The 10,612-nt window shown below is 41.7% G+C and overlaps 2 protein-coding genes across 2 annotated transcripts; one reads left to right on the plus strand and one right to left on the minus strand.

Annotated features, from left to right (window-relative positions):
* The first annotated feature begins 1,025 nt into the window (after nucleotides 1-1,025).
* eif2b5 (eukaryotic translation initiation factor 2B, subunit 5 epsilon) lies at nucleotides 1,026-8,667 on the plus strand. The gene is made up of 16 exons (XM_085930408.1): nucleotides 1,026-1,212; nucleotides 1,419-1,543; nucleotides 1,608-1,793; nucleotides 4,036-4,213; nucleotides 4,391-4,471; nucleotides 4,572-4,649; nucleotides 4,821-5,133; nucleotides 5,207-5,352; nucleotides 5,447-5,588; nucleotides 5,655-5,756; nucleotides 6,847-6,948; nucleotides 7,143-7,233; nucleotides 7,298-7,421; nucleotides 7,505-7,630; nucleotides 7,727-7,837; nucleotides 8,187-8,667. The coding sequence occupies exons 1-16, from the start codon at nucleotides 1,069-1,071 to the stop codon at nucleotides 8,247-8,249; spliced, it is 2,112 nt and encodes a 703-aa protein (XP_085786534.1). The 5' UTR covers nucleotides 1,026-1,068; the 3' UTR covers nucleotides 8,250-8,667.
* On the minus strand, nucleotides 8,449-10,342 carry mul3 (mitochondrial E3 ubiquitin protein ligase 3). Its single transcript, XM_085930409.1, has 4 exons — nucleotides 9,990-10,342; nucleotides 9,821-9,908; nucleotides 9,533-9,653; nucleotides 8,449-9,452 (listed from the first exon to the last, which is right to left on the minus strand). Exons 1-4 carry the CDS (start codon nucleotides 10,104-10,106, stop codon nucleotides 8,966-8,968), a joined length of 813 nt encoding a protein of 270 aa, XP_085786535.1. The 5' UTR covers nucleotides 10,107-10,342; the 3' UTR covers nucleotides 8,449-8,965.
* Between the last annotated feature and the right edge of the window lie 270 nt (nucleotides 10,343-10,612).

Genomic DNA, 10,612 nt, shown 5'->3' on the forward strand with positions numbered 1-10,612 from the left:
GCATGAATGAGAAGAGGAGCACCTGGCGCATCTACTCATAACTCATTAGAACAACGTCGTATAATCCTAAAAAGAGATTTTCACTGAGGATTTATTTAATCTTTTCCTCTGCGTGCCCTTTGCAGTCTATGCTTAAGATGGTCACCTGAGATATTACTTTACAAATTGAAATGGAAGAAGTAAACTATAAATAAATGACTGCAAGCAACCCACTTATCTGTGGCGAGATATGCAAGCATACAGTATTACAAGTCTGAGTTTGAAGGGAAGAGGTGGAAGATGAACCAATCGTGCGCTCGCGCGCGCGCGCGTGTGTAACCTTATACTAGCAATGTGTGTTGTCACTAATAATGGCGAATCAAACTAATTCACTGGAACTGTGAACATTTTGCAGCGAAACCAGGAGACAGACTTGCTTCAGATAGCACGGTGTTGCTGCTTTACAGTTTATCATTTGCACAGCAGCTGCTCTTCCACATCTACACGTCATCAGCTGTTTTAATAGGATAGCTAATGGATTGGTGACCATTTAATTCCTCGCCCGCGACATTAGTAATGACAAATTTGACCTTTAGAAAGAAGAGCAGTAAAAATAAACTTCAACAAGCCCGTAATTAATGAACGTGTCACAATATAAAGTGCATGTGCATTCTGTATGGACTGTGCTTCGTTTTCATGGTGGCTAAGTTTTAAATAACACATTATTTTGCTACAATAACCTTAAATGTCCGATGGGATATGGCATTACTGGCTATTGCTTTGAGATTTATTTATTTTTGTGTCAATAAAATTGATTGGAAAATAGCTTGTGCGCCTGTTCATATTTTAAAAAACACGTGTTCATTTTTTGTTACATTTACCCTCCTGAATGACAGGTAGAAGAGCTAGAGAAGCTGTTTCAACTAATATACATTGATTAGTAATACGTCGAGTAAAACCAATTCCCTGCACAATGCCTATGATTACCTATCGAAAACGCTATTTGGCGTGTTATTGTAAAATTTGTCCTTTCTCGGCTACTGTAGATATTACTGACTCCATCGACGGTTCAGTGGGAAACATTTGACCATGGCTGTTAAAGGGGGAACACACAGACTTTCCAGTAGAAAAGGTGCGTGTGAGCAAGATGAAGAAGAGCCCCAGCTTCAGGCCATTTTAGTCGCTGACAGCTTTAACCGGAAGTTTTTCCCAGTGACTAAAGACCAGCCTCGGGTAAGGCACCGTGCTGAGCTAACGACACGATTGCTACCAGCAGCTAACCATGCTGCTGTAAAACGTTACATGACGTTACGTCAACTGTGTCGCATGTATTATGTGAATATGAATATGTATATATTCCCATTGGTACCATTCCATTGTTAGTTTTGTTCAATAATGGTTTTCATTGTTCTGATGAAACTGTCAAACTTCGGTGACAGGCTTTGTTGCCTCTGGGTAATGTTGCGATGATCGACTACACTCTGGAGTTCCTCACCTCCACGGGGGTCCAGGAAACGTATGTGTTTTGCTGTTGGATGGCTGGCAAGATTAAGGAACACTTGCTGTAAGTGTCACCATTAAATCTGAGAAAGGTGGACGTTATTTTAATCTTGCTTTGTATTTTATAGGAAGTCTAAATGGTGTCGATCGACCTCTCCGAACACAGTCCACATCATCACATCAGACCTGTACAGATCTCTGGGGGATGTGCTCAGGGATGTTGACACCAAGTCTCTCGTCCGCTCAGACTTCTTGTTAGTCTATGGAGATGTGCTATCCAATATAGACATCAGCCAGGCACTGCTGGAGCACAGGTAAGACTATGCTCCCCCTTTAATTTTGAATTAGATGGTCAGTAAATGTCGCTAACGTGTCACCGACAGTTCTTGTGTTGTTATAATTCAATGATTCACAAATGTTTTGACCTCAAGAAGAATATACCGTAATTTTCGGACTATAAGTCGCTCCGGACTATAAGTCACACCAGCCATAAAATGCATAATAAAGTGAAAAAAAAACCCATATATAAGTCGCACCGGAGTATAAGTCGCACTTTTGGGGCATATTTATTTGTCAAAATCCAACACCAAGAACAGACATGAACGAGCAACAACAGGCTTAACGATAGGTATGCTAACGTGACATAAACACTAACGAAGAGCTGAGAACGGGCCTGACGTAACATTCAGAGTTATTCTAATAACTATTACATAAATAACACGTTTATAAAACCATCTGGTCACTCCAATTCATTAAATCAATCGATCGTCCTTTATGTAAACAATGCCGCGTACGCGCACCGTCGGACTCATCGTGATTTGCATTTCTAATTATTCCACAGACCCATATAACGATATATAAAGTATATTTCAAATAACTATCGTATTACAACAATATTATCAAACCATGTGTGTCACTCCAAATCATTAAATCCATCGATCAAATTCCTTGTCCTTTGTCAACAAAGCCGCGCGTGCGCCCTGATGTCAGCATTGTCGTTATTCCACAGATCTAGAATATAACTATATTGTAAATAACACGTTTATAAAACCATCTGCGTCATTCCAATTTATTAAATCAATCGATCGTCCTTTATGTAAACAATGCCGCGTACGCGCGCCGTCGGACTCATCGTGATTTGCATGTCTAATTATTCCACAGGCCCATATAACGATATATAAAGTATATTTCAAATAACTATCGTATTACAACAATATTATCAAACCATCTGTGTCACTCCAAATCATTAAATCCATCGATCAAATTCCTCGTCCTTTGTCAACAAAGCCGCGCGTGCGCCCTGATGTTAGCCTCGTCGTTATTCAACAGATCTAGACTATAACTATATTGTAAATAACACGTTTATAAAACCATCTGTGTCATTCCAATTCATTAAATCAATCGATCGTCCTTTATGTAAACAATGTCGCGTACGCGCGCCGTCGGTCACGTCGTGATTTGCATGTCTAATTATTCCACAGACCCATATAACGATATATAAAGTACATTTCAAATAACTATCGTATTACAACAGTATTATCAAACCATCTGTGTCACTCCAAATCATTAAATCCATCGATCAAATTCCTCGTCCTTTGTCAACAAAGCCGCGCGTGCGCCCTGACGTCAGCCTTGTCGTTATTCCACGTATCTAGTATATAACTATATTGTAGCGTTAACAAAGTACAAGCAAAGACGTGGGTTTGGTAAACGGCTCTTTATTTAACAAAACAAGAGTTCAACGAGGCAACAACTACTGAACTTCCAGCCACGGAAGTGGAAGAGAGCTCCATAGAATAGGACCGGGCGTGCGTAAAAGCCATGTCCAAGCCCCATCCACCGTCCCCGGACAGCCACCCGGCCGAGCGCCGGCCTCCGACTTCCATCCACGGAGGTGAAAGAGAGCTCCCGTCGAGAAGGACCGGGCGTGCGTAAAAGCCATAATAGTTTTTCAAACCTTCTCCAAATCATTAAATTCTTCAAACTCTTCGTCCTCCGTGTCACTTACAAACAAAGCCGCTAATGATGCCGGTAGTACGTGGGGCCCTTCGTCATCTTCGTCATCCCCTGATCGAATCTTTGTCCTTCATGTAAACAACTGCCGCGCCACTGACGTCACTTGAAATTCAAATTGCAGCAACTCCTTGCTACATCGTGGTTCGTTTATCGCGGGTTCCCCCCCCCCCCTTTTTTATTTATTTATTTTTTTTATTTTTGAAAATTTGTGAAAAAAATTCACATATAAGTCGCTCCTCAGTATAAGTCGCCTCCCCACCCAAAACTAAGAAAAAAAACGCGACTTATAGTCCGAAAATTACAGTACCTAACAAATACCATATTTCCCGCACCATAAGCCTTTAATTTTGTCAAAAACTTTAGGTGCGCTTTTTAATCACATAGAAATGTGTTGTCATCAAAAGTTGAATACTGTAATGTACCTGGGAAATGTTGTTTCACCTACCACTAGAAGGAGCTAATGTGCCACATTGAGAATCGATGATCTACGGTGATAAAATTCCGTTGGTGTTCTTAATGAATGAGTGCGATGTGCTTTAGGCAACGTCGAAAGATTGACAAGAACATCTCCGTGATGACGATGCTCTTTAAGGAATCATCGCCAGGTCACAAGTCTCGTTGTGAGGAAGATGATGTGATTGTCGCCATGGACAGCAAGAGTCAGCGCGTTTTACACTACCACAAGACACAAAGCTTAAAGAAGCTTCATTTTCCCATGGTAAGTGATCTTTTGACATAGGCTTGAAATAATGTCTTGTTTTTTTAACAAAGAAAATTATTAATTTTTTCATCCGATTCATCGATTAACCAAAAACTAATTGACATATTATTCGAATGTTAACTTGCAGCTCAAGTCGAAATATACATAAAGTCTAAATTACTGCTGCATCCCCAGAATATATTCCACAGTGGAAGTGACGAGTTTGAAATCAGACATGACCTCCTTGACTGCCACATCAGTATTTGTTCACCACAGGTAAGAACCTCTGTTCGATTTAAATTATTGTTATATTTTGCATGTGTGGGTTTTTTAACAAAAACAAAAATTAGTAGCATTTCTCCGTCTCCTATTTTAGGTTGCAGAGCTCTTCACTGACAATTTTGACTACCAAACAAGGAATGACTTTGTCAGGGGGATTTTGGTCAATGAAGAGGTAATAAACAGCAAATGATATATTTATTGAAAGGAGCAGTGCGAGATGTTCTTGTGATATGGTTGCCTCACATTTCAAATGATTTTCCAGCCAAGTGGAAGGATAGTTGTATCTGCAAAGTTCATTTCATGCTGACGACTGCTCCAAGCAAAATTTCCAATCTCCCCTCAGATCCTGGGGAACCAGATCCATATGCACGTGACCAGAGACGGTTACGGTGCCCGAGTGTCCAACTTGCTCATGTACGATTCGGTGTCGTCCGATTTGGTGAGGCGGTGGGTCTACCCTCTCACCCCCGAGGCCAATATTACCGACCGGGAAAGATGGAGCTGCACGTACTCGCGCCACAACGTCTACCGAGGGTCAGGGGTCACCCTTGGCCACGGCAGCCAGATGGAGGAGAACGTTCTTATTGGCTGTGATTCCAGCATAGGCGCCAACTGCTACATCTCAAACAGTGTCATTGGTAACAATTGCACCATAGGTGAGGAAAACAAAACCAAAAAAACAGGTCGTACATTCCAATGTTTAGACTTGAAAATGTTTTTGCGATTCAGGTGACAATGTCATTCTGGAGCACGCCTACATCTGGAACGATGTTGAAATTGGCGCCAACGTGGTGATCAGTCATTCTGTGGTCTGTGACAAGGCTGAAGTCAAAGAAGGCGTCAAGCTTAATAAACAGTGCGTCCTAGCCTACAATGTAAGCAACATGGACTCTATTGATTGTGAATATTCTCACCCTTGATAGATGGCAAAGGAAGGATCATGATAGATATTTTTGACTGGTTTTCAAGGTGGTGATTGGACCGCATATCTGTGTGCCAGAGGGCACGGTGGTGTCCATGCATTATCCAGCAGAAGAGGAAGAAGATGACGACGAATTCCTCAGTGACGATGACACGGTGGGCCAGAGCAAGGACAAAATTAAACAGAAAGGTAAGGTGTGCGGGGAAAAAAATTCCAGCTGCAGTAGAAATGAGCTGTAGGTTGTTGCTTCCGCAGCTTTTAACCCCGCGGATGTTGGGGCAGAAGGAAAAGGCTACGTGTGGAAAGCCAGCAGTCCGGACGACACGGATGATGAAGAGCTGTCACATTGTCTCTGGGGTAGTATAACAAGCACAATCGTCTTCTTCACTCATGAAGTCTCAAATACCGTATTTTTCTGACTAAAAGTCGCTCCAGAGTACAAGTCGCACCACCCATAAAATGCACAATAAAGTGAAAAAAACCCCATATATAAATTGCACCGGAGTATAAGTCGCACTTTTGGGTCAAATTTATTTGTCAAAATCCAACACCAAGAACAGACATGAACCAGCAACAGGCTAAACGATACGGTATGCTAACAGGACATATACACAAACGAGGAGCTGAGAACAGGCCTGACGTAACATTCAGAGTTATTCAAATAAGTATTACATAAATAACACGTTTATCAAACAATCTGTGTCACTCCAATTCATTAAATCCATCGATCGTCCTTTATGTAAACAGTGCCGCGTATGCGCCGCGCCGCGTATGCGCCGCTGACGTTGGACTCGTGAGTTTCATTTCTAATTATTCCACAGACCCATATAACGATATATAAAGTATATATCAAATAACTCTCATATAACAACAATATTATCAAACCACTCCAAATCATTAAATCCATCGATCAAATTCCTCGTCCTTTATGTCAACAACGCTGCGCGTGCGCCGCACAGATCTAGTATATAACTATATTGTAGCGTTAACAAAGTACCAGGAAAGACATGGGTTTAGTAAACGGCTCTTTATTTAACAAGACAAGAGTTCAACGAGCCAACAACTACTGAACTGTAATGATAAAAACATATACGAGTTGCTACACGAAATAAAACATATCAAATAACTATAACATAAATAACAAGTTTTTCAAACCTTGTGTCCTTCAAACGTGGGGCCCTTCGTCATTTTCGTCATCCCGTGATCGAATCCTTTGTCCTTTATGTAAACAACTGCCGCGCCGCGGCACTGACGTCACTTGCAGTTTAAATTACAGTAATCCCTTACTACTTTGCGGTTCGTTTTGTCGCGGTTTCACTACATCGCGGATTTTTGAATTTTGGAAATTTGTGAAAAAATTCACATATAAGTCGCCCATCCCACCCAAACTATGAAAAAAAAACATGACTTATAGTCCAAAAAATACAGTACTTTCTTGTTGTCCAAGGCCTGACGTTAAACCACGAACTCGAGAGTGAGAGTGAGGACAGTGAGCCTGATGGTCCTGACGATCCAGTGATTCCTTCTCCTGAGATGGACGATGCTAAAGGTGAGTCAGGTGGCTGGCCAAGCTTCCCAAAGCCTTGTTACTGCCATCTAGGGGCCACATTGGGCAAAAAATGTCATTCCTTGTTGGATAATCATTGTTACCTGGAATTTGTATTAAGGACAAATAAAAAGAGGTTTTCATTGGAACTGAAAATAAATAATAGCATGTTTTGCTTAAATATGGACTCCATTCAGTGTTCCAGAAGGAGGTGCTGGGCACCCTGCAAAGAGGCTTGGAAGAGAATATCAGCTGCGACCACCTAGTGCTGGAGATCAACTCCCTCAAGTAAGTTGTAACGTCCCGCACAAGTGCTCACCCTCAAAGCGTGACAAGTGTGTGACCCGTCCAGGTACGCGTACAACATCACTCTACAAGAAGTGATGCAGATACTGACTGGAGTGCTGTTGGATTTCCCGTTGCAGCAGCACAGCTCACAGCTCACGGCATCCCAATACGCCACTGACATACAGCCGGTAATGCTGGGCCGGTTTATTCCGCATGGACAACGCTACTGAGACAATCCGTGAACAATTTATGGATGTGCTTTTTCTGTCAGTTATTGGAGAAATGGGCACCAGTGTTTAAGAATTATGTGAAGAGATCCAAGGACCAACTTGATTGCCTCTCTGCTATTGAGGAGCACTTCCTGGAGCACGCCACTCACTGGCCTGCCATGTGCAAGGTGTGTGTGTGTGTGTGTGTGTATGGGTGGGTGGGGGGTTGGCTCATATGACCACATGACGAGGCTGATGGAACATTTCCACCGTTTACCTTCTAGATTCTTATGGGCATGTACCAACTGGAGATCCTAGAGGAGGAGATGATTCTGCGCTGGTTTTCTCATAGTGGCACGTTTGACAAGAGCAGACAGCTACGGAAGAACCAAGGGGTAAGTGCCCACATAGTAGCCGCCGGAAAATTGGAAAAATAGATTCCAGGAAATTCAGATGGAGAGTTTTGGGTAAAAGCATGCATATCATTTTGTTTTTGTCATCGAAAAGATTTACAAGCAAAGTTTTAAACGAAACTGAAAAACATGACTAATCCACAAAGCATTTTCAAAAATGAAAAAAAAAAAAAAAACAACAACTGAGCAGCCTTTTAAGATTTACACTTAGGTGCTGACAAAATGTGAGAGAAGTTGAAATTTATGTGAGACTGCATTAACCTTTACATAATGCAACTTCGACAAATCCTCACTTGCTCTCTCCCCCCCCCCCCCCCCCATTTCCCTAAAGCTTCAAAAATTCATCCAGTGGCTGAAGGAGGCTGAGGAGTCGTCAGAGGAGGACAACAAATAGTGGGCCAATTTTAACGGGCAAAGCAGACTTGGGGAAAACTTGACAATTGACCTGAACTTCCGTTGTTATTAACAATGTACAACTGACATCCATCTTTATCATGTGTGTGTGCTGTGAATGCTGTGATGAGATGCTTTTTTTTTTTTTCTTCTCATGGTTGTTTTTCTAAAGGGAGTAGGCTTTCGGAACACTTGACCAAAAATGGAAACATGCTTTTATTTCACTCACAGAAGTGTGTGTTTGAAAAGCATGTAAATAATAACAACCTCCACACCCACTGTTTGATATCATTTTCATGTCAAAACAACCACCAGTACACCTCATCAATTCATACAGTTAAAACAATCTGAGCGGTGAATGGGAATTTCATTCTCGCTTGTGTAAAATGATACAAGCAAAAATTAAATAGCTCAAACAAGTTGTGTTCATCCCTCGTTGTCAACATTCATCTGCAGTTCATTTAGGACTGTAAACCTTTCATATTTTGAAAAACAATTAATTTTCCTGTCAAATGAAGAACTAAGATTTAGGTGCGTATCTCCATCTCTGAGAATTAGATTTCGAGCACTTGACACCATTTTATCATCCCTGTAGAAATAGAAGGCCAAGCAACCAGAATAGCGCCAGTTCTGGTAATTACCACATTTAGCAAAGAGGGAAAACTTCCAAAAGTAAAACCCCGCCGAAACAAGAACGCAATGATGATTCTGGTACATTTATTTGGATCTTTTGTCTTTGCCCACCGTGTCATAAATGACACTAGCTAGTACGGAGGCACCAAAGAGGCCTGTAAGGGCCGTCAGCATCCTCCACATGCTGGCTGATTGCTCGTGCCGCTCGATGTAACTCTTGTAGTCGGTGGGAACCATAAGGTACTCTCTGCCATCTGTCGGGACCTGCAGTCTCCCGTGCTCACCCTCCAGAACCACCTCTCCAAACACAGTCAGACTGCTTCCCACACGCAGCATCTCTTCGCTTTCCTCCATGGCCACTGCTCGCTCCGCGCCGATGCCCTGCAGGACCACATTCACCAAGCCCTCTTCGGCTCGACTCACTCGGTGGTAAACCCTCTCCAGGAAATTACCTGAGCCCTCTGAGGGGTCTTGCACCCTCACATGAAAGTCAGAGACATAGGAGCCAGGACAGATGAGAGAGAAGGGCACAGACTTGGTGCTTTCTCTCCTGTTTGTCGGCCGAGAGCTCCTGGCGGTAATCACGTTATCGGAAAATGCCTTTATATAGTAACAATTATAAATTTTGACTTTTCATGAATCGGGATGTACCATGTTTTAGAAAGGGTGTTCCAGTATTCAGCATGTTCTACAACTTTTATCTTCTGAAGTACGCCGTAGCATCTTGGGACAAATTGGCTGGTAAGAGGCTTCTCATGTGCTTCGACCAGGCCTTGAAAACATCAAAATTTAGGTTACAAAACTTTTAATCCGTTCTGTAAAATATCCTGTTCAGTGTTTATGATACAGTATGAAGGACATGACAGATTTGCTCCCGTTTTAATATGCTTTGGAACAACAACAAAAAAATAAAAAATAGCAAAGATAGTCACCGTGTACCTTCTACTGCGACGTATTGCAGCCTCCTGTGGGGAGATGATTTCAGCAATGTGGCCAAATGATGATCTGGTCGGAAGACTGGTATTTCCTAAAATAAATCATTGAAACGACTTTGAAAACACAAACCATAGTCTAAAGAAATCATAGTTTAACAGTGAGGTGCACATACCTTTATCTTTATCAACTCCCTTTTTTTCTCTTGGTATAAATGATAGAACAGACCCGAACAGGCAAAACTGGATCCTACTCCAAATAAAATAAGGGGGCTTATTGGAAAATCACTCATTTCTGCTCACAGAAGTCGCACAAACAAGCGATACAAACAAATAGTATAAACATGCACTGTGTAGCTAAAAAATAAATAAGTCTATGGAGGTAACAAAAAACCCCACACCAGATAAACTGAAAGTACGGGTTGGAAAAATTTACGACAGAAGTTTTTTTGTTTTTTTTGCTTCATTTCCTCGTTGCGCTTCCAACGTCATGTTAGAAGCAGCCAATAAGGAAGTAGCTTGTTTTGCAGTTAACAGTAACGACCACAAGATGACAGCAGTTCCCCGTTAAATCGAAAATACAGAAAATACTCAATTTACGACGGGGTTACCCGAAAAAAAGAGGCAACCTGAACGTGTGCCAACGCGATAGGAAAACCCATAAATGCAATAGATATTAGCAAGACAAAAGAAACGTAGTATTACGCCATATACGTAATAGGAAAACTCATAAATACAGTAAATATTTGCAAGACAAAAGAAATGTAGTATTAGGTCATATACGCAATGGGAAAACTCA

Source organism: Syngnathus leptorhynchus, chromosome 14 (assembly GCF_054491065.1).
Source record: "Syngnathus leptorhynchus isolate UIUO chromosome 14, UIUO_Slep, whole genome shotgun sequence".
Classification (NCBI taxonomy): domain Eukaryota; kingdom Metazoa; phylum Chordata; class Actinopteri; order Syngnathiformes; family Syngnathidae; genus Syngnathus; species Syngnathus leptorhynchus.